Here is a 23,996-nt window from a genome sequence, read left to right on the forward strand (position 1 = left end):
AGAGAGATTCCAGGAGGGGGATATGTGCATTTCCCATGGACAAGACAGGACATTTTGTCATTTACAAATGACTTCCCTCGATTACGAGAAAAGCCGGTCGAGTGGTACAGACAGGTAGACAGATTTATTAAATTGTCGAAAGTGCTGTGGATTGATCTGAATAGCTTATTTGATATAATAGTGCCAGCAGACTTATGGGCAGAATGCAAGATAGTCATAGATTGGCCAACTAAAGAATACCCGAGAGATCCCAAAACAGGAGCACCAGACCCTGAGGTAATGAAGAAATATGAACAAGTTATGGTGTTTTTGAAAAACAAAGTGCCTCCCAAAGAAACAGACTGGGTTAAAATAGATCGAACACATCAGGAAGCGAAAGAATCAGTTCACGCTTACTATGAAAGGCTAATATTAGCTTTCAAACAGTTCACTGGAGATGAAAATCTGGGAGAAAAGGACCTAAGTCATTTTGTGTACAGATTTGTGTATGGTCTGCGTCCCGAAATTGGGGAAATGATAAAGCAGCATACCGTACACTGGCAGAGCAAGAAAATAGATGAGATCCTAAGGCATGCTAAATACTTTAGTGATGAGATTGAGGCAAAGCAGCGGAAACTAAAAGAAAAGGCAATGTGGGTTCAAGTGAAAGTCGCAGAGAGACAGAAAGCTCAGCTGGTTGAACAAGCTAATAACCCAGGTATTAAACCGAGATTTGGCCCAGGAAAAGGAAAGGGTAATATAGAAGAAGCTAAAAAGAAGTTTCCATGCCACAATTGCGGGAGGTTAGGGCACTGGAAATCTGAGTGTAAATATCCACCAAGTACTAATAATGAAAATCCATCATTGAATCCACAGGTGCAGTGTGAGGTGAGTGGCCCACCGCAGCAACAGCAGAAGGCTGTTAATCCACAGAATCAGGTGCCAAAACCGCCATTACCGCAAAGCAGAAACACCCAAGGATATAGCAAGGAAGCGGGATTCTACAATGAAGAACAGGTAAACAAACCGCAACGCGCGAGCGCTGTGTCACAATATTGGCTGCGAAATGACGAGAGTGAGTCAGAGAAGATTTATTGACGTGCCGAAGAGAGGAAGAAGGGTGCGTACTTGGCGCAACTCTAGAAATAGATCAGACAGGACCATTTGTGGATGGGAAAGTTAATGATGAAAACATTACTTTTCTAGTAGACACTGGAGCTACGCGATCTACTGTCAGGTCAGCAGATGTGAAAAATCTTCCTCTCTCGGATGAAACAATCCAAGTAGTTGGTGTGTCAAACACCCAGATTAGGACCTACCTTACCGAACCGGTAAAGGTTACAATAGGGAAATTCACAGACATGCACCGATTTGTGGTGTGCGATACTAGTCCTGTGAATCTGTTAGGAAGAGACCTTCTGTGCAAAATGAATTGCACCATATTCTGTACTCAAGACGGAATAGCATTTGAGACACCAGATGAGGATGTACTGTACAAGATGACAATAGCTAATCAAGAAAATGGAATTACAGGAACTTATGCAGTATTTAACCCAGATGAATTACCCAAAGAATTGAAGCAGTCAGTGAAGGCAGGAGTCTGGAATTTTACCGGAGAAGATGTAGGCCTTATGAGAAATATAGATCCAGTAAAGATTACACTAAAAGAAGGAGTAGTTTATCCAAACATTCCCCAATATAGACTACCACCGGAAATAATTGAAGGGGTGACACCTTTAATTGAGAAAATGATTCAACAGAGAGTGTTGAGAGAAATAATGAGCAGTCCATGTAACTCACCTATAATGGGACTGAAAAAGCCCAATGGGAAGTTCAGGATTGTGCAAGATTTGAGAAAAATTAACAAGATTGTTGTGTCATGTTGTCCCATTGTTCCAAATCCATCAGTGATTTTATATTAGATTCCCCATGATGCAGAATGGTACACAGTAATTGATTTATGTCATGCTTTCTTTTCCATTCCGTTGCATCATGACAGCCAGCCGATTTTTGCATTTCGGTTTGGAGAACGTATTTTGGCATGGTGCCTAATCCCACAGGGGTACACAGAGAGCCCCTCAATTTTCAATCAGTTGCTAAAGAAATCTCTGGAAAGTCTTACCATGCCTGAAAATTCAGTTTTGGTCCAGTATATTGACGACCTATTGGCGGCGTCAAAAACACGCAAGGCTTGTGAAACGGACACAATAGCTTTGCTGAATCATTTGGCAGATGGAGGACTAAAGGTATCTCCGACAAAATTGCAATACTGTAAAAAAGAAGTACAATATTTGGGTCATACCATTGAAAAAGGGCTGAGAAAAGTAACCATAGACAGGATCAGAATTATTAGAGGAATGAGAGCTCCAATGACCCAAAGAGAGGTGAGAATGTTCCTAGGGATGGTTGGCTACTGTCGTCAGTGGATAAGTAATTTTTCCCTGATTGCCAAACCATTGGTAAAATTGACAAAAAGTAAGGTTAAAGACACCCTTGAACTGAAGAAAGAAGAATTGGCAGCATTCAGACAGCTAAAGAACAGTCTTTGTGAAGCCCCAGCTCTGGGAATGACAGACTATGAGAAAGAATTTGAGTTATACTGCAGTGAGAGAAACGGATGTGCACTCTCAGTGTTAATACAGAAACATGGAAGGTAAAGGAGACCAGTGGCATATTTTTCATCAATGTTAGATCCAGTGGCGGTAGGTCTGCCAGGATGTCTGAAAGCAGTAGCTGCTACATGCCGAAGCCTAGAGCAGAGTGAGGGAATCATGATGGGGTATCCAGTAAGAGTGTTTGTACCTCATAATGTGGCGATCCTCTTAACGAGGAGCCGAACACAGTTCATGTCACATAGTCGGCTGACTAAGTATGAGAAGGTCATTCTAGGTGCAACCAATGTGAGTCTGGAAAGATGTGTGAATGTGAATCCAACTACACTTTTGCCTGATGCAGAGAGAGTGGAGGTAAGAGATGATGTTGATCATGATTGTCTGGATGTGCTTGACTATTGCACGAAACCTCGACCTGACATAAAAGATTTACCCTTACCAGAAAGTGATTATGTGTTGTTTGTGGATGGGTCGTGCTTGAGAACAGATGAAGGATTGTTGAGTGCAGCCTATGCTATATGCACAGTTGCTGCAGTCATAGAAGCATCACACTTGAAAGGAGTTAAATCCGCTCAAGTAGCAGAACTAGTGGCATTGACTAGGGCATGCAAAATTGGGAAGAATGTGAGAGTGACTGTGATAACAGACAGCCAGTATGGCTTTGGAGTCGTCCACGATTTTGACCAACTTTGGCTGCAGAGAGGTTTCCTGACCTCAAGTGGAACTCCTATAAAGAATGCAGAAGTGGTGGGAAAATTGCTGGAGGCAATACAGTTGCCAAAGGAATTGTCAGTGGTAAAATGTGCTGCTCATAGTCAGGGTAGTGATTATATCACTACTGGGAATCGCTATGCCAATGACATGGCTCAGTACTGTGCCCGAAATCAATATTCGATCAATAGGGCCAAGGAAAAGGGAATGTTTTCTTGCTCCATAATGTTTACTAACGTTGTGGGAACATGGGAAGAAGTGAGGCAGTTGCAGGATGAAGCAGGAGATGAAGAAATGGAGCATTGGGTAAAAGCAGGTTGTGCACCAAGGGAGAAAGATCATGTGTGGGTCTATCGGGATGGAAGACCAGTAATGCCTGATAGCATGATGTCAACCATGGCACGGATGTATCATGGCCAAGGACATCTGGGAAGAGATGCCATGATAAGGGCTTTTAAGCAGACCTGGTACAATGCAAAATTCAGGTTGATAGCCGAGAGTCTCTGTCAAAGATGCCTTATATGTCAGCAGTACAATCCTGGAAGGAAAACAGTGGTGAGCCTAGGCACAATAGGCCGAGAGGGAGGACCCTTCACCAGAATGCAAATAGATTTCATTGAAATGCCACCTTATAACAAGTTGAGGTATGTTCTGGTGGTAGTTTGTTTGTTTTCCAGGTGGGTGGAGGCATACCCAACAAGAAGAAATGATGGAATCACAGTGGCCAAGCTCTTGTTGAGGGAATTCATCCCAAGATACAGGTTCCCAATAACCATAGAATCAGACAGAGGAGGACACTTTTACAATGAGATCATGAAATTGATTTGTGAAGCATTGGGTGTACAGCAAAAACTACACTGTGCATATCGACCAGAGGCTTCTGGTGTGGTTGAGCAAATAAATGGTACTATCAAAAACAGAATAGGAAAAATGTGTTTAGCCACAGGAATGAAATGGCCTGATGTCTTGCCTCTAGTCTTGATGACAATTAGATCTACTCCAGACAGAACTACAGGTTTGAGTCCCCACGAAATTATGATGGGACGAGCCATGAGACACGTATTTGTTCCAGTCAACAAGTTGATGACAATAACTGATGACATGATTTTGGATTACTGTAAAGGCCTGGCTGACGCAGTCCATTCTGTGTTTCACCAGGTTGGAGTGGACGCCACCACCCTTGAGAGAAAACCAGCCCATGACCTAAGCCCAGGTGACTGGGTGAGAATAAAAGTCCACAGAAGAAGGAATTGCTTGGTTCCAAGGTGGGGAAGGCCAAGGCAAGTGATATTGACTACAACAACAGCTGTGAAGTGTGCTGGACTGAAAAATTGGATACATGCGAGTCACACTTTGAGAGTTCCAAATCCAGCAGATAGCATTGAAAAAGAACATTTCGATGAATCAGGATCAAGTGATGATTCAGGCGATGAGAATGCAAAATCAAAAGAAAATCCTGAAAGGGGGGGCAAAGGAGCCAAGACTAGTTCAGACTCCAAGAGAAGAAATTCTGAGAAAGAGATTACAGATTTCAGATGGTTCAGATTCTGGAGACGGGCAAAACGTCAGTGGCGAGCACAGAAAAAAGAAAAGAATGTCCCGTCAGAAGTAACATTTACACCAGATGAGAGAGTAGAAGAAGTTCCACCTGAGGAAATTCTGGAAGGAGAAGAAGGGACAGTCACAGAGAGATAGGGACAGATTGCGGAAGACCCCCGAGGAGGTGTAGGGAACTGCAACACACAGCTAGGTGAAGGGACAAGTAGTCAGCAGGAAAATTGCGTGCCGGAGACCCGAGGAGGGACAGAAGTAGGGCAAACACAAGAGGTGGAAAAAGAGACTATTGAAAAAGAAAAACCAAACGAGACAGAATCTGAAGACAGTGAAACTGAAATACCAGAGGGTCGAGTTCTAAGGAAGAGAACTTGGATTGAGGAAAGAAACAGTAAAGACGGCAAAACAAGAAGGAATGCTAAAGGAGACCTTTGGCCAAACAAAATAAAGAGATGAGATATCGATTGACACGAGTCAAACCCTCAGAAGCTGAAAAAGTGAATGAAGTAACAAGTCAGCACAGAGAAAAAGAGGGAGAGACAGAAGTGTCTGAAGCAAACAAACGATCGAGAAAACCAAACCAGAAGTATAAGTCACCTGAATGGACGTACGTGGCACTGCCTGAACAAGGAGAAGAGGTAGATAGTCAAGGAAATCCAGAGGAGGCTTTACTGAAAGTATTGAAGGAAGAAGAAACAGCGGAAATCCTGAAAGTAATCCTATCCGATATCGGAGAAGAAGCGGAAGATCAGGAAATTCTGTATGTGGATGACGAGAAGGAAGTGAAAAACGACGAGAGGCCAAGCTGAGTGATTTCAAGAAGGTCTTTGTATAAATATAAAGGATTGAATAAGAAATTGAAGTATTTGGATCACCTGATAAGGGCCTAGCTCTTGCAAGAAAACTACCAGAAGCGGAGTAGAAGAGGCTAAGTCAAAAGACACGGTCAATTTTAACAAGATGGCTAACACAGATGATAACAAGAGTAGATGTACCTTTATGAGAAGATGGTGCAACACATGTTGTTGTTGTACAGGACTATTAATGCTTCTTTGGAGCGTACTCGCTCTTTTGATCTCTTTCAAAGTAACTTTAGATACACTAGAAGGGCATACAGAGAATATGACTAACATAGTGAAGAGTTCACAAAAGGTAGTTCCATTTAAAACAAGCACTGAGCACATGCACAAGGATAGGTCTATAACTGATTTTTCTAGAAATGTTTTTTCGAAATTATTGTATGAATATGTAAGAACAATGGACGTAAGGGATTGCTACGTATGTATGCAATTACCTGCCTCTGTTTCAGAAGGGGCGACTTATCACCTTCCAGCAACTTATGGAATAACATGTAGCGTTTTAACCAGTATATTTTATCAAGTAGGTAAATTAGAGTATAATCTGTCTAATATAGATAACATTCTTGGACAATTGCCCATGAATAATGAATTGAATCCAGCCAAAACTGCTAATGTACTAGGTGAGATTTTTATAAAAATTAAAGAACTAACTTTAGAATATATTTTTAGAAACAATTTAACTTGCAGTTTAAAGACAGAAGAGAAAACATTTTTGGATATGGTTGAAGAAAGGAGATTGAAAATACATAAAAATGCAGGACACAAAGAAGGGGAAAACATTTGGGAAATAGATGGGAAAAAGGAGAAAAAGGGTGATACTAGACCAACAATAGCTATAGATTCACCACAGAAAGGCAAATTATGCATTATGAGGGAAAGATCCCAATATGATTATTATTATATAGGGACAAGTGAGTATCATGATACATATTTAATTGCATCCGGATGGGGATTTAGAGGCGGAGAAGATCTAGTTTCCCCTGGACTGTACTATATTTGCGGGAACAAGCCTTATTACAGGTTGCCCGGCCATTGGTATGGCACATGTTATGTTGGCCTGGTCTTTCCAAAAATCTTTCACATGGATAGAGTAGAAAATAGTGGACAACATAACCTACTAATGCGTAGCAGAAGAGAAACGTGGTTAGAAATTGTAGGTGATATTTTTGGAGCCTTGAAACCAGCAGTGGGAATATCTTTGAATGCAAGGAATATTCGGAAATTGTCAACCATAGTGGATTGCTTGTCAACAAGCACCGCTGGAGGATTTCTTTTGGTAAACACTGAAATGGTTGCCATGCGTGCTATGATTATGCAGAATCAACTTGCCCTTGATATCTTATTGGCAAAAGAGGGTGGAGTCTGTGGAATGCAGAAAGTTCAACATTGTTGCACTTACATTTCTGATGAAAGCAAAGATCTAAATGTATATATTAAAAATATTACAAAATTGCATGATGAAATAAAACCACTGGAAGTTGAAAGTATCTGGACTAGAATTAGTAATAAGATGGCTGCTATTAAAGCTTTCTTAGGTAAATTAGGTAGTACTATATTAGGGAAAATATTATTTCCATTAACTTGTGTGATTTTCATATTATTAATACTTAGATTAGGATGTATGTGTTGCAGACATAGAAGAAATAAAAAGAAAGTTAGACGAGAAATTTTCAAAAAGAAGGAAAAGAAACAAGAAAGAGATTTTAATGAGATAGAATTGGAAGAATGGAAAGAGAGTATGTATGACAAAACCAAAAGGGAAGATGAAAGAGAAACAGAATTTTAATTGAGCAAGAAAACATTTCGAATTTCCATAAAAGGGGAAATAAATTGATTTTTTGTGGGTTTTGTTTGTGGTGATAAAATCACCAAAGGGGGGATTGATGGAGCGGGTAAAAGGTTTTCTTTTTATATACCCAATCCATTTATATAAGTTTATATTAAAATAATTAATAATTAATTATAATAATTAATAGCTTGATGTGAAGGTACTAAACCAACCTTATTAACAGAAAGAACACACGTGGGAATGCATTGCATGGCTAAAATAATAAGTGAACTAAGTTTGTATGCATATTAAAACGATAAATGTTGCTTGAGTAATGTTATTGTGATTTGCGCTTAAATAAACCAGCATTAACGGCTTTGAATGTTGCATATGGCTAGATAAATGCATACACATAAGGGTATTAGCAAGGGAATAACACTGTATTAATAATTTCTATGTATTAATTACGATTTTGTGTTTCTTTGCTTAAAGTTGACTATTCTGGCCTACCAAAAGATGGCCACCGACTGAAACCTAACTAAAGTACATTACTTCATCATTTGAACAATGGAGAAAGGCGCCTGCACTGACTTCGTCCGTGTCCCTTGTGTGACCCGTCAGACCATGCCCATGAACACTACCCTGGGCGAGGTGCCAATGCCCCTGAACGTGAAGCAAATGTTGCTATTTGGAAATATGAACTGTCGAACCCAACCTGTTTCCAACGAACTGATACATTTAGGACTAAGGATTAGTCTTTCCAATACATTTGCTGTGAGACTTCTTCCACATGGGAAAATTTGAAAAGGTTTCCTAATGTATTGTGATGTATTTGAATTCAGCCAATCGTTGGCTTGGGAAATGAGAAAATGTAACTTTAATATGTAAATTTTAGTATAAATATTAGTAGACTAGAGAGTACTCTACGCTAGACACCACTTTATGCAGAAGCTATTGACGGAGAATCGATGATCAGAGATCTTTATGCTGACGGAGAGGACGGAGACTTTATAACTCTGATGAATTTACTGAGGACCAGTTCTGACTTCGAGAACGACATTTAGCCAGAATAGGTAAATATTACAAAAGATAATATTTCATTATTAAAATTTAACCTGCATTTAAATTAGATAAAGAAAATCATTATTTGAATTACTGTGTCGGGTGATTATTTCATTGAAATATTATTTGATCTGGTTTGATCTGGTTAAAGTGCCATTAAACTAAATAACAACTAAATGATTCGACCGACCTCTTGATGGAGGAATTGTTAGGGTGTTTCAGGAGAAGTGGTTTTCCTCTATCAAAAAGAACAGTTGTGGTTAGGATTTGATATCCCTTGGTAGGCACGGATAGTTTGAGAGAATAAATGTTGGTGTTATGGGCCCCACCAGCGTATGATGTGTGTATGTGCGTGTGACTGAGAAATCATTCTTTCCGTGGAAGCAGGGGGAAATTTAGTAATCCGAACTGCACCACCCCCACCCACTCTGCCTGTTCTATCCAATCTCGATATCCGATAACCCTCCGGAATAGCTAAGGCAATAGCAGGAGTGGAGGATGGTTTAATCCAGGTCTCAGTAATGAAACCCATATCAGGTTTTAAATCAGTCAGGATATCCCATATGTCTGTAGCATGCTTGGGAAGAGACCTAACATTAGCCAAGAAGCAGTTCCACTCGATATTTTTCCCTAAGGGAGATGAAAGATTAGGAGAAATGTTCTTCCAAGATTGAGATGGATCTTTAGAATCAAGCTGTGGACTAGTGATAAAAGAGGGGCAAAGGCACACAGTGCACTGAAATCTACAATCTCGGCATGAAATGGGCCCTCCAGTATGCGATAAAGATGAGAAGGGGATTTACAGGGGGCAGGCTTAAGATCCACTAAACACTCATGCAAATATCTGCAAAGTGAATTAAAGGTAGGTGCTGTAGATGATAACAACCTACCAGAAATTATGGCTGCTGGCGGCGAATGGGCGAAGACGGGCTTGAATCTGGCGTGACTCTGGCGCGCCGTCGGCGCGCCCGCTGCGCGCTTGCATGATCCTGTCTGAAATAGCCCCAACTACGGAATCGTAGAGCGCTAACCAAAATGGCGGCCGATTAGTGGCACAACCCCCCAGGAGAACTGATAAGACTCGCTAAGTAGCAAGGAGTATAGCCAGTTTTATGTGCAGGTAAGTGGGCAGGAGAATAACTTTTTTTTTAAACAACTGAGGAACATTAAAAATGTTACAGTGCAAAAACGAATAATGCGTGCAAATACCTTCCCTCGTATTTAGGAGAGGGGAGGGAGCCGCAGTATCGATTAAAACAAACAAAGCGAACAGCTACAGTGAACAGCCTTCAACACAAAACACTCGCGCTAAAGGTATCATCTGTTTTAAACAAACATACAGCTGTTTGTGATCAACTAAAGATAACCTTCATGAAAGGTGCCCCACCACTGATAGCAAACGATCTCCAATGAGCACACTTTCCAATACTTGCGATTCATAAATGTACAACCTATGCATATGGTGTTTGCAAACCTTTCCACTAAAGAGAGAAAATAGACACAAATGTGTCCCATCTTGTCCATGCTACTCGGTTCAATATTTAATGGGAGGCTAGGAAGTACAACCCCTAGTTGCAGCTACAGCAACCTGAATCCTATAACCTGCCGCCAGCTGAAGGCCTGTCTTGGCAGTGGAAAGGGCCATCCCCTTGATAAAACAAAGTAGCGAGTCTAAAGGCATATTTCTTCATCTTTCTCAATCTATTTCAAGAGTGTCCCAGAAGAGAACGAGATCTGCAGTTGAACGGTGCCTACAATATCAGAAGCCCCATAATACGTTGCCCAAAGAATAAAACAAACGTAAGAACTTTGGGGGCAATACAACTGCATAGAGGGTTTTGGGTTCCCATCCTCAAATCTGTACAGGAAGCTGCAGTAGAGTGGACTGGAAATTGCATGATTTAAAACAGCGTATAAGAAGACAGAAGGACTGCAAATCTTGGTTAGGTGAAAAGGGAAGGGGTCGATCAATTAGCTAGTAGGAGAGAGCATCACAGCAATGCATAACCGGTCGGAAGGAGCAAACAATCTGAAAGAAGAGGTGAAGGGGAACTAGAAACACTATGGAAACAAGGAGGGAAGAGGGAAAATGACTGCTCATGGGTTCCAGGTGGAAGATTAAACAATAAAACAGGGACATGTAAGAATCATAGAGCACCGATGCCCTGAATTAGGGAACAACTGCATAGTAGTGTGAAAAGGGGAAGAGGAATTGCACATTAGGATGACATGAAAGAGGACGAATGCTCTGTTGGACCAGTGGGGAGATGGAGAAATGAACTGAATGGATGGGGGGGAGGAAACAGATTTCATAGCTTAGCTGTGCTGAGAAAACGGATGAAAGCCTGGCTTAAAGACTGAAAAGACTAGCCAGCATGCTTGGTTACACAAAATCTTGGAAGAGGAAAATCATCAAAGAGTCAGACTGGAAGAAAGGGAAGGAAATGCATTACCAGGGAAAATGAAGAGTCAGTGATGCATCACTGCAGATGGAAGGCGAAGCAACAATATTGCCCGAAAAACCCATAAATATTTATGTGGCTGAAACTATTTAAAGTAACTAGCCCATGCGGTCACATAGTTAGCTACTGTCTCATAGCTGGTTAGCCGTTACAGACGTTACACAATTCGTAAGGGCTTGTTATCGATAAGATGAAAGGCAAAATGCAACCTCACTCTTGTCTGTCCTGTCCTGCAAATTACCTGAATGTGACTTTTTTTTTTAATCTAGTATCTCTACTTCTCAAAGGTAAGCCGTAGCATGATAAACACAAGTAGTCAGTACAGTTAGTTTTCAGCAAACTATTTTCATTATCCCTTTTCTAATATTTGGCGTGTAATGAAATAAGGACGTTGCCATGAACAATACAATGCTTGCCTAAGCTCCGATGATATATCTGAGCACTGTAGCCTCTATAAACAACTGTAAGGTGTACTCCAGGTGCTCTGTGGACATGCTAATAACACCATCCACTATTGACATACTAAGACAGATGTGTTAATTACTGAAGCAATAAAGGGTATGACCATAAAATTGATGCAGTTCTACCTCATGGATAGAACACAAACTGTCATTCTCTTCATTTCTACCTGCAGCATTCTCGTAAAAGCTAGGTGTCCCCCCTCTTCTATTCAAGGTGTATTTGTCCCCACTCCCTGAGATAAGATGTCATTTAAACTTACCTGACGATGACAACATACAGTTCATTTTTAGACTGGAAAAAGTGTCAGACGTTGGGATAACTAGATCAACCAAAACCCTTCAGGCAGTAGAAAACTAGATGTCACACAATAGTCTGAAAATAAATCACTCAAAAACTGTGATCTTACCTTGTGGAATATCAAACATGTATGGCTAAACTGCAGCCTGGCCTAAGACGATCCCTCGCACCATGGCGACAAAAGTAAATAGGCGTGATTATGAACTTCAAACTCCTACTCGATAGGCCGGTTAACAATGTGCTGAAAAACACCTTAAACACTAGGAGAATAATGTAACAGATATTTCTCTGTATGGCTTCCCACATACATTACAGGCTTCAGAATCTCTACTGCTGTCATACCTCGACTATACCAGCCAACTCTACATTAGACTTACAAAGCATTTAATATGCAAACTTCAACACATTACAGTGAAAGCACCCATTGTTTTTGATGCAAATCTTGATCTACTAAGATTACTAGACCATGTGCTGTATCAAAAAATAATTCCTCCTTGAAGTAGCTACAAAGCTGGAGTGTTATAGGGATAACATTTAGTCTCCATTTTAGTTTTCCTCTTCAACTTCGCATCTTTTAAGAATGGAGGTTTGAACATGTTTTTCACGAACACCAGAAAATGTAATGCATGCATTTATTTTTGGTAGACATTGTTTTTCTGTGGTCTGCGCTGTTAGTTCCAGGAACACACATACTAGAACATGATGTCCTTGCCTTATTTCATGCTCGTAGGAGACACCTCTTTTTTGCCCAGACTAAGTAAAATATGTTTTTCTGCGTCTCTGGCAAAATGAGATAAGGCTGGAGTTTTAGTAACTAAACCGCATCAGTTTTGAACTCGGCGAGAGGAACTTCATACCAGAGTTATCATGGAAGCTGCTGAGAACCGAGACTGAGATGCAGCTCTGCAGACCTTGACATTCATCCTAAGAATGAAGATAGCTGCACAGGCAGATATGGGCTGGCTTGCACATTGGGACAGAGTGCATTTTTTAATGCACGGATGCTGGCTTCCTGAGACATTACACCACGGTAAGGGGTTAGATCATTCCAACAGGGTCTGGCAGAAGTGTACTCCGCCATGCTGTCGGTAGGGTTATTAGTGATCAATAGGCGTAACATTAGGAACAATTAACACAGTTGAATTGCTTGTGTTTTTCACCATTCTAATAATGCTTATAACAATAATGTGTCTCAACTGTTTAATAATCATAGTTCACTTTATTTACAATGATTAGATAACTTCAATAAACATTTGAAATGTATTATTGTCTCTTCTCTTTGTGAAACTTTGGGCATGCAAAGTGACAAATGAAAGGGTTGGATCTGTTTCAACAAATTCCATGAGAATAAGAGTGGTCATGTTCGAGGTCACCAACAGCATCTGTAACTCTGGAGGATTAAGAGTTTAGATGCGGTACTGTGGCCTACCCGAAAGAACATTTACTGATGAAATAAGACTCAGACCCTTTATTATGAAATTTTGTTCATCTAATACTCAGTCCTACAAGATACGTAGGAACCATATACCAGGAGGTATGCTTTTATTCCTCTAACCATTCACCTTCTAGCATAAGGGAAGAGAACAGCTGCAGGACAGTTTTTCTAAATATGGCTTTGGGCTGCTTCATCCCCCTTGCACAATGCAGTGCAGAAACTTTGGTTGTTGAAGTACGTAGTGCTCAAATTTAGTAATTCTGCACAGTCCAATAAACAATAAAATAACATTTTCATTAATATCCATAAATCATTCGTTTTGTCTACTGTAAAAGTTACCTACCTGAATGACACCTCCTAAAAACGTAACTGCAGCCGCAACTCCAATTCTTTGAAACTCAAAATCAGACAAGCCCAGGAAATCTTGAGAATAGTTAGCAGCTGAACTGCTGTTAATTGGAGGAACCAGGCGTTCAACTGCACCAGCAGATATCAAAGAAGTAAGTGCAAAAGTCCCTGGAAAGAAAAGGAATAGAAAATGAGCAGTAGACGATGTGTTTCTCTGTTTTTATTCAAATTAATATTCTTGATTTTGTGAAGGTGAAACAGTAATGTAATTCAGGGGTTTCTGGAAGATTATACAATGCTTTAAGCATTTTAGATTACAAATAATATCAGGCACTTGTCTAAAACAATTGTCTTACATATAACTTACACTAGTGAGTTAACACATCATTTAATCTTAAAAATTTAAGTAACTTTCTACTTTTGCTGTTCACACAATCCGAGTGTAACATTACTCATAAGTGTAGACTTTCATGTGTACATCCCCTGAAAGAAGCGGTGGAGTCAAATTTATGAGCGTAAATTAATGCTGCCAAAAACAGTAGTAAGTTCAGCCCAGCACATGGTCAACCACTGGTACTTCAACAACAGAAAATAATGAAGATAGGGCATAAAATAAAGACCCCGTAGGGAATAATGTTAAATTAAAATGATTTAAACTACAAATCAATTTATTCAATCTATTGAAGGATGTGACAGTACCAGTGGTTGGCCATGTTAAGTGCTGGACTTACTTCGGCTTTGCACTGGAGTAATTAGTACTGTTTTGGGTTCTTTTTTGGCTTGCGTAACTTTAGAAATGCAGTTTGTGAAAAAGAAAGGGCTTAGCTTTTGTGGGTGGGAGCATGTCCCTCCCTAAACACCTCCCTAATGTGCAATTAACCCTTCCTTACTCCTCCCTAAACCCCTTTTATTTAGTAATAAGTATACCCCTTTTCAAGCCACTTCTGGTCCATCTCACATTTACTACTTTAAGTAGTAAACTTACATAGGTGAGGATCTCCCCATAAACAAGATAAAAGAGATGAGGTGGAGAATTGCACTTGGAGGTTTGTGAATAACATTTTGTGGGACTTTAGTAGTACTATTGTAGTACTATTAAACATAATACAAAATGCAGTTTGTGAACTGAGCCCCTAATGTTTAACTTGTCCTGAGGTATTGCCATTTAAGAAAGGGAGATAACCAATTCAATTCAATATATTTATTAAGATTTGGATCTCCAATGAGGTTCACATAAAGATATACCCACAATTATTACACAGTGAGCATGTTAAAGTACATTCTCAGTTCTTTACCACAATAAATAAAATACATAACCAATTATTTTTATAAAATATCAATAAAATCACTTCAATTCATTTAAAAGTTCAACATAAAACCTAGAATTATAGGTATATAGCGGCAGCAATTTATCTATAGAAGGAGACATCTAAATCCTTCATAACCAATTCTAGGTTCGCCCTGAATCAGCAAAGACATATGTGCAAAGGCAAATCGGAAAAGAACAGAGGCACAGAATAAACAGAATATGGATACAAATAATCACCATTATAATGGAATAAGCAAATTAAATAACATAATTAAATCCTTCACTGCAACAAATAAATCGAGTTAAGTATATATGTAATTTGTTAATGTTAGATTTCCAGACAATATCGACTTCATAATTAATCCATTTTAGATAAAAAGCTTCATGTAGCAACAGAGGATTATATACCGGAAAAAAAATTAAGGAAAGATCGAACGCATTTATATAAAAAATGTCATTTCCCCAAAACAGCAATGGTTAAAAGGTGAAAATTTAGCTAAATTTTGTGCCGAAAAGACAACTAAGCAGTAACAATAGCCAAGTGCAAGATTTATTCCCAAAAGTATAAAACTCCATTAGCCTTAATAAAAACTACGAAAGGCCCAGAACTTAGGAGCATAGTCATGAGAAGTGCATGTATCCCATGGGATAACATGGCTAACCGTGAAAGATGCCATATATCCCAAGAGATAAGGGGAGTAAAATTATGTTTTCGTAACTCGTGTCACTAGTCCTCCTCTTTATTCATTATGATAAATAAAGTGTGTGCTATTGTGAAAAGGACCTATTTAAGTAGAGCGTATTAAAGACTAAAATATATTCAGGAACTCATTAAAAAAGCTAAATAGTTTTGTACACACTATTTCATTCTTTGGATAGAGGAGAAATTTGTGGGCTGATGATACGCTTTTGATGTTGTTTGGTCGAAGCCATCGAGGACGATACGGTGAAAAAGCTGGGCAAACAAAATTAATTTTAAAAACTGAATGCCCAGGTTACATATATTTCAGTTTTTCCCAATTTTCATGGCGGGGGACCAATTTGCTGTTAAATCATTTATTGGTAAAAGATTCATGCGGCATGGAGTTGGCCATCTGCGAATACCATAGTCTAAGTTCCAAGATAGATATTTCTGGGCAACTCTCGGGGTACTAGATGTGGCTATTATCTTTAGATCTACAATACTTGACATCTCTCTGGTAGCTAACCACATAACTTGTGCTTTTTAAAAAGGATTTAATTTCTAAAAGCGGGAGCAGAGTCACTGACTCCTCCATTGCACTGAAATAATTCAGCGCCAAGGTGAAGTCACGAGAGAAGCAATATTTGTGTTTTTCCTCCGAAGATTTCTTGAAGTAGAAAACCCCTTAAGGTATACAACTCCCTATTCTTTAACTGGTATCCCCATCATATTACTCTGGCTAAGTCTTGAACAAATGAACTTACCAAACCAAATTCCAATCTGCTAGTGGGTGTCGGGACCAGTGTTTTTAAATTATATAGTTTGCATACAATATGGCCTTCTGTCTTATATAGGAAACTCCAGTCTTCTACTGGGAAAGATTAAATATCGTATAACAATGTGGAGGGGATTTTTGCTTTAAAAACTGATAATAAATGTAAGAAGTGTCTTTAAGCTATAAAATATATGTAAACTGTAAAAAACTGGAACGGCGCTGGAGGCGGGAGTACTGTCCCCTGGCTAAAATCGCTCTTCGCAAAGCTGAGAGAGACTACTGTGAAGCTATTGGGGAGGCGAAAAGTAGCTTTTAGGCGAAGCGGATTGCTAAATCTAACGAAAACAGCAAGGACATTTTCTCTATTGTCCAGACCTTTTTATCACCTTGCGCCGATCATACTGCTCTGCCGGCTTCATCACAATGGTGTCAGGAGCTGTTATCTTTCTTTATTGAGAAAATACAGAACATCCAAGATAGTATAGGGTTGGGTCTCCCTGTGCAGGTAGATTCCCTTCTCCCCCCCCCTTTTTAGCTTCCACCCCGTCAGCTCCTTCATTTACGAATTTTCTCCCCATTGGTATGTCGGATACATTGGCTATCCTTAAATAGCTCAAGTCGGGCTCTCCTACAGATCCATGTCCAGCTAGGGTATTGGCAGGGGTCGCGGAGATGGTTAACCCAGAGGAAAATGCTATTATCGATTTATCCTTACAGACTGCCACTGTCCCTCTGAATCGGAAACAAGCCAAACCTTTGCCACTTTTAAAAAGCCTACTCTAGATCCCTCCAAACTTGCGAGCTATTGCCATATCTCTCTTCTACTGGCATTGACAAAGGTGTGTGAAAAAGCGGTCTTTAGACAGCTTGCCGCCTATGTTGAGTCATCTGGTGCTCTTCACCCTTTCCAATCCGGATTTAGGGCGTCATACAGCACAGAGACTGCACTCATGGAAATGGCTGGGGGATTTAGGGAGTGCCTGGACGCGGGTGGCAGGGCGGCCTTGATTTTGCTTGACCTCTCTGCCGCCTTCGATACAGTGCCCCACTGACAACTTCTTGCCCGATTTACAAACATTGGCGTTACTGGTCCCACTTAGGATTGGCTGAAATCCTTTTTGGAGGATCGTAGTCAGCAGGTCTGGATACCACTTTTTCCACGGCCCCCAGGAAAATGTCAACAGGAGTACCACAAGGCTCTACTTTGAGCCCTTTGCTCTTTAATATCTATCTTACACCTCTGATTTTTCTTGCGGAGGAGCTGGGTGCTTAGATCATACTGTACGCTGATGATACCCAGCTCCTATTTACCTGGAAGGACAACGACTTGTCATCAGAAACTGCCCAGAAATGTCTTTCGCCTATTTTCAAGTGGCTCGCAAACGCCCAACTGAAGTGCAATGAGGACAAGTCGGAGGTCCTCCTGTACGGACCGTTTCCTCCTTCCGTTAGAGATACCCTGTGGCCTCCAGACTACCCACGGCCCAATTCAGCTGGTAATTCAGCAAAGAACCTGGGGGTCTGCTTTGGAGAGGACCTTAGGTTCTCCACGCAGATTAAGAAACTTACGGGGGTATGCTTTGGTACTCTTGAATCACTTAGAAAGTTCTTCCCCATGTTACCTAGGTTAGCAAGGGAAATGGTGGCCCGTGCCCTTATTTTATCCCGCATTGATTATGCCAATGCCCTGTACATTTATACAATCAAAGAATGGTATAAAGGAATAAATACACAAATGTTTTTGAGTAGCGCACGTTTAATTACTCTCTCTCCAATTATTATTTTAGAAGAACTATATCAAAACATATGTAAAATCTACATAGATAATGGCACCTAATCAAGCAGAAAGCAATACATCTATGCACAAAAAATGTACATACACAATAACATGACATAAATCACAACATAAAATACATAAAACAAAAAAACATCAGTATATAATACAAAAAGGTTTATCCTTTGTCCCAACATTATTGCAGGATCCTGTTGATACTAAAACCGAAGTTACTAAAACCGAAGTTTTACAATTTTTGCGGAAAATCAGACTTAAGGTCTTTTTTCTGAATATAATGATACCAGAGTGATTAACATCAGTGATCTAAAGAAAAAATCCTCTTTTTGTCCCCAACGTACAGCCATGCCAGAGGAGGTTTTGATCTTTGAAGATCAAATTCTACGTGAAATAGATCAACTTAATACTAAACAAATTGCATTTAAATCCAATTTTTCAAAACAGGAACAGTTGGCTTTAAAGGAACTCTTCTGTAATCCCCTCACGGTTATTAAACCAGTGGATAAGGGAGGGGGGGATAGTCATATGGGATAATGAAAAGTATGATGCAGAAATCATGCGGCAACTGAGTAATAAGGATCACTATCGCCCTATCACAGAGAATCCCACAGCTAGATTAAAAGCACAGATACTACATCTCACTACCGAGGCGATGGAATTAGGATACCTTTGTAAGAAGGAATATGAATACCCTGAATTTCACTGAACAGAATGTACCCAATATACATGTACTCCCTAAAATACATAAAAATATATCTCAACCGCCTGGGAGACCGATTATTGCAGCTTGTGGGTCCATTTTGGAGCCATTGGCTAAATATATCGATGTATTCTTTAAACCTTTTGTACCTTTAACAAAGGCCTATATCAGAGACACAATGGATCTTATCTCTAAGATAGAACTCTCGATGTTTGATGGATCCCAGCAGCTGCTGGTCTCCTTTAACATCGAGAGTCTATACACCAACATACCTCAGGATGAAGCATTGATGGTCATGTTGCTGGTATTTGACCAGAGACCTAGGCCTCATTATGTGCCGACAGACTTTTTGCTCTCCTTAGCTCGGATTTGTCTGAAAAATAATTTTTTCACCTTTAAAACGGATTTGTTTCTGCAGATTAAAGGTGTAGGGATGGGTTGCTGTTTTGCGCCTGAAATTGCCAATCTAGTAATGGATCAGTTTGAAATGAGACACATATTCCATGAAGCATCCCCCTTCAAAGAGCAGACTCTTGAGTGGGTACGCTTCATCGACAATGTGCTTATGATATGGAAGGGGTCACAGGAACAATTAGAACAATTCCATTTGTGGCTTAGTGCTCGGACGAAAGATTTAAAATTTACTATGGCATCAAATTAATTTCCTAGATGTATGGATTGCGGACAAGGAAGGGAAATTGGAGGTGGACTTGTACACCAAGCCCACCGACGGAATACACTACTGGAATATACGTCTGGACACCTCAAGGACAATTTGCCCTATGGGCAGTTTTTGAGAGTATGCCGCAACTGTACTGATAAAATGATTATTTTAGGAATGCCAAGATTTTGCAGAAAAAACTTATCACAAGAGGATATCCAAGAAAGCTGGTCAGAGGAGCCTTAAAAAGAGCATGGTATACCCCCAGGGAAATTCTACTCACTCCCAAAACTAGACAAGAGACAGAACAATTGGTTTGTGTACTGACTTTTAACCCTAAGGCGAATAAGGTAAATCTAAGGCCAATAGAACATTTGAATATTCCTAAGCCATTGAGGAGGAAAGAACCTGAGAAATTATCTGGTTAAAGCCACACGCCCATCACTTGCACCAGTTGATCTGCGAGGAATGATGGGTCTACCAGCCCTCATAGGGCACTATAGGTGCAATGGGTGTGCTGTGTGCCCGCAAACTAAAGATTCTAAGTCTGTAGAAATAAATAATGTATTACACTTGCAGTTGAGTTTCTCTAACTGCAATACTAAAAACGTGGTGTATTCAGTTACGTGCCCTTGTGTAAAAACATATATTGGACAGACGACTCAAACCATCAAGATGCGGATTTTACAGCACAAATCTCGCATACGCTGTGGAACCTTAGGGGCTCCTATGGTCCAACATTTTATTGAAATGAATCATGGCGAGAATGACCTTTATTGGTCTGTGCTAGCGGTGGTGAAAGCTCCCAATAAAATAACATTGCAAAGTAACTTGAATCGCCTAGAGGCTCACATGATAGAACGGTATCATACATCCACACAGGGATTGAATGACCATGATGAAATCTGGGCCTTAATCTGAATACTTGAATACTTTTGCAGTCTGATGAGTACGTTGGGAAGGGGAGAGGATTGAACTTTGGATTTTGATGTTATGGAAAAACAGCATTGATGCCATGTGGAAAAACAACATTGACGTTTCTCTATTATTGATGTTTGTATTGTTTTTTAGGGGATGTACATTGGTATATTTTGTATATATTGTTGAATAGATGAGTGATTGAATTGCTCAGCCCTCTATGCGTTTTGCGTGAGGTGGATGGTAGAATTGGTGGCTGTCCTATTTTGAGTGTGTCCTGTGTTGCCTGGGAGTCACTCCTCCCCAATAAATGAAGGTATTTATATATTTTTTCACTTGGTTATTCACAGAGTAGACGTATATAGTCTCCCCCGCTCTATCAAAAATGGTTTCGAGCGGATGTGTAGTCTAGATCAAGGAGTTACTGTATTTTGGGATGGCAAAATTACTATGTTTTATTTTTATGTTCATTGTAAATGTTTTTGTTTTATTCATTTACATGGCAATTGTCCCTATCTTGAATTGAAGGGACAGGAGGACGACGCTATTATTTGTCAATTTCGCAGTATATGTTTTTTAGTAGATTCAGTGGATGAATTGCCCTGTTAATATGGCTACCGCTTGCATATTATTTAGAATATGGAGGTTTTCCTGCCCTCTTTCTATTTCCATGCCCTTATGACGTCATGACGTACGTCGGACAGGGGATATAAGTCCGTAGAAGGTATAGCTATCACCGGATACATTTTGGAGGCAGGTGTATAACAGAGGATCGGAGAAGTGACTGGACTCGATATTAGCGTTAAAGTAAGTGCGCTATGGTTTAACGCGGTAGCATTGCGTGCGCTCCCTTGCTGAGTGCAGATAAGACGGGACATTGATTGCATTGTTATATGTTCGCTTTATTTAGGTTTTATTTGACTCGCGAAATCGCCGATGGTGGAGGATAATGAACAAGTGGCATTGGCGTTTTGAATGAGGGAGGTCCGCCATTGGGCTAGGGAGGTAAGCCCATTGGTCCACGAGGCATTTTTGAGCCTGATACATCTTGTTTGAGTTATGGCGCTTGAACTCACGAGAAGTGTCCATATCATTTTTCCAGGTGCACAGTCTTCCCCAGCACCTTGATAATTAGAAATTGTCACCTATTGTGAAATTGTGGCTGCGGGACTAGCCTGTGAGATGTAAGTACATGGTAGCCCTGCTGTTTACGTTTGGTCTTCTTCTTCGTCTCCATCGAGTGGAGCATCTGGGCATGTAGTCACTATCACTCTTATTTTCATTTTTATTTTAATGCTGAATATCACCCGGTGTGGTGGGGTCGAGTTTTCATTTTTAGTTTTCCTTTTGACTTTACACGAGGTGTATATTGTATATAAAATATATATATTCTTTATCAGATTTTTTGTAGTGGGTAGTAGGAGTGCCATAGGCTCACTGGCGATTTCAGGACACTTAGGGCAGCGGCTATTCTTAACCAGCTTATTCCTTACGCTATTGAGGGCTGAAGTAAAATTATTGTTGTTTTATTATTTTTTAGTTTTTGTACAGTAATGTATTACCCTGTCCTGAGGAGGCCGAAGAAGGATTAAGGCCGAAACGTAGTCGCGTAGACATTTCAAAAGGAGGAGTCGTTGGAAATATAGTGATGATTTGACATTGCATGATGGTACACTGGGATGGCCTATATTAATTAAAAGACTCTAAGTGTACTATCTGGACTACCTCTTAGTGGTCCTTCCAGAGTTGCAAGGAGGACACTAGTGGAAATTATTTTTCTTTAGGGTTATTGTATTATATATTGATGTTTTTTGTTTTATGTATTGTATGTTGTGATTTCTGTCATGTTATTGTGTATGTACATTTTTTGTGGATACATGTATTGCTTTCTTCTTGATTAGGTGCCATTATCTATGTAGAGTGTAAATATGTTTTGATATAATTCTTCTAAAATAATAATTGGAGAGAGAGTAATTAAACGTGCTCTACTCAAAAACATTTGTGTATATTCCTTTATACCATTCTTTGATTTTATAAAACTACGTCCTTGACCCAGGTTTATAAACGGTTATTTGGGTATACCCCTGTTGATTGCTAAATGCCCTGTACATTGACATTCCTGGCTACTTGCTAAAAAAATTACAAACTATACAGAATGCTGCGGCCAGACTTCTGTTTAATATCTCTGGAAGATCGAGCGTCAGACAACATATGCGGGATATGCATTGGCTCCCTGTGGATCATAGAGTGCAATTTAAAGCTCTCACTCTGGCTCACAGAGCCCTACATGGTTTAGGGCCGACGTATATCAGGAGGCGCTTTGCCTTCTATGCCCCCAGCAGATCTCTGCGCTCAGCCACTCAACGACGGGTGGTGATCCCCCATTATCGCAGGATGCGTCTGGGGGGTCAGTCCCTCTCCGTTAAAGCAGCAGTGGCATGGAATTCCCTTCCCATGGAACTGCGGAATACTCAGGACCCTAGGCTCTTCAAAAAACAACTAAAAACCCTTCTTTTTAATCTGTCCATTTTATTCTCTGCTCCACACTGCTACGGTCACTCTCCGCGCCGGGACACTCTTGAGTATCTGTGCGCATTATAAGTACATTATAACATAATATAACATAAACCATTTGCATGCAATGCAGCTTTACAAGAGCTATGTTCAATATGTGGCTTATTCTTTGTGCTGCCCGTTATTACCGTCCCCAGGTAGAGATAAGAATCTACAATCTCAAGATTTTCTGAGCCAATTCTCTAGTTAAAATTATATAATTTTATGCTCCTACTATATTTCATGATCAGAACTTTAATTTTAGAAACATTTATCTTAAAAAACTGTGCCAGTGTATATTTCTGCAGTGACATCAACTTTTTATTCAGCTCATTGGGAGTCAGATCCATAATTGCAATGTCATCTGAGTACATAAGACATGCAAAAGGGCGGCTGCCTATCTTCGGTACGTCTCCTATTCGGGGAGAAAAGAATTCAGGTAAATCTGCTACATACAGTGAAAAGATAAGTTGGGCTAGTAGACAGCCTTGCTTCAGGTCATTTTCTGATAGGAGCTGATTTCCCCCTATAGCACCTGGCACCACGTACCTGAGTGCAGGGAAATAATTAGTGATAATAGGGGGGCAGGCAGTCTCAATTTTTGCAATTTTGTTCCAAAGTAATGGCCGGTCTACCTTATCAAAGGCTGTTGAGCAATCTATAAATGCCACATATACGTTTGACCTGCGAAAAAGTGTACTTCTCCTTTATTCATTTCAACATACTGATGTTATCCAGGATGTAATTATTTTTTCTAAATTCTGCTTGTTCTATGGGGAGAATTTTCTCCTCCACCACCCAGTCAGTGAGATGGTCTAAAATACTGCGTACAAATATTTTCCCCACTGCGTCTAATAGAGCTATTTGCCGGTAGTTACCTGGAATGTGTCTAAGACCCTTTTTATATAGTGGAATTAGGATACTACCATACCATGAAGGGGGAGTCTTCTCTTGCATGTAACAGCAATTAAAAAGAGGAGTAAGATATGTAGCCCACAGCAGGGGCTCTTCTTTAATTAGTGTCATAGGTCCCATTGCTCCTGAAGCTCTCATGCT

The 23,996-nt window shown here is 40.1% G+C and overlaps 1 protein-coding gene across 9 annotated transcripts in view; it reads right to left on the reverse strand.

Annotated features, from left to right (window-relative positions):
* Positions 1-23,996, reverse strand: part of SLC26A7 (solute carrier family 26 member 7) — a 566,650-nt gene that overhangs the window by 302,348 nt on the left and 240,306 nt on the right. For all 9 annotated transcript variants that reach the window (XR_014961520.1, XR_014961519.1, XR_014961518.1 and 6 more), the window contains one exon: positions 13,546-13,718. Coding sequence is in view for 6 of the 9 variants with exons in the window: in XM_085605292.1 (XP_085461418.1) it covers positions 13,546-13,718 (173 nt within the window). In the remaining 3 variants the exon portion in view is untranslated. The remainder of the gene's footprint in view (positions 1-13,545; positions 13,719-23,996) is intronic.

This window comes from Triturus cristatus, chromosome 5_1, assembly GCF_964204655.1.
Source record: "Triturus cristatus chromosome 5_1, aTriCri1.1, whole genome shotgun sequence".
In the NCBI taxonomy this organism is placed as follows: domain Eukaryota; kingdom Metazoa; phylum Chordata; class Amphibia; order Caudata; family Salamandridae; genus Triturus; species Triturus cristatus.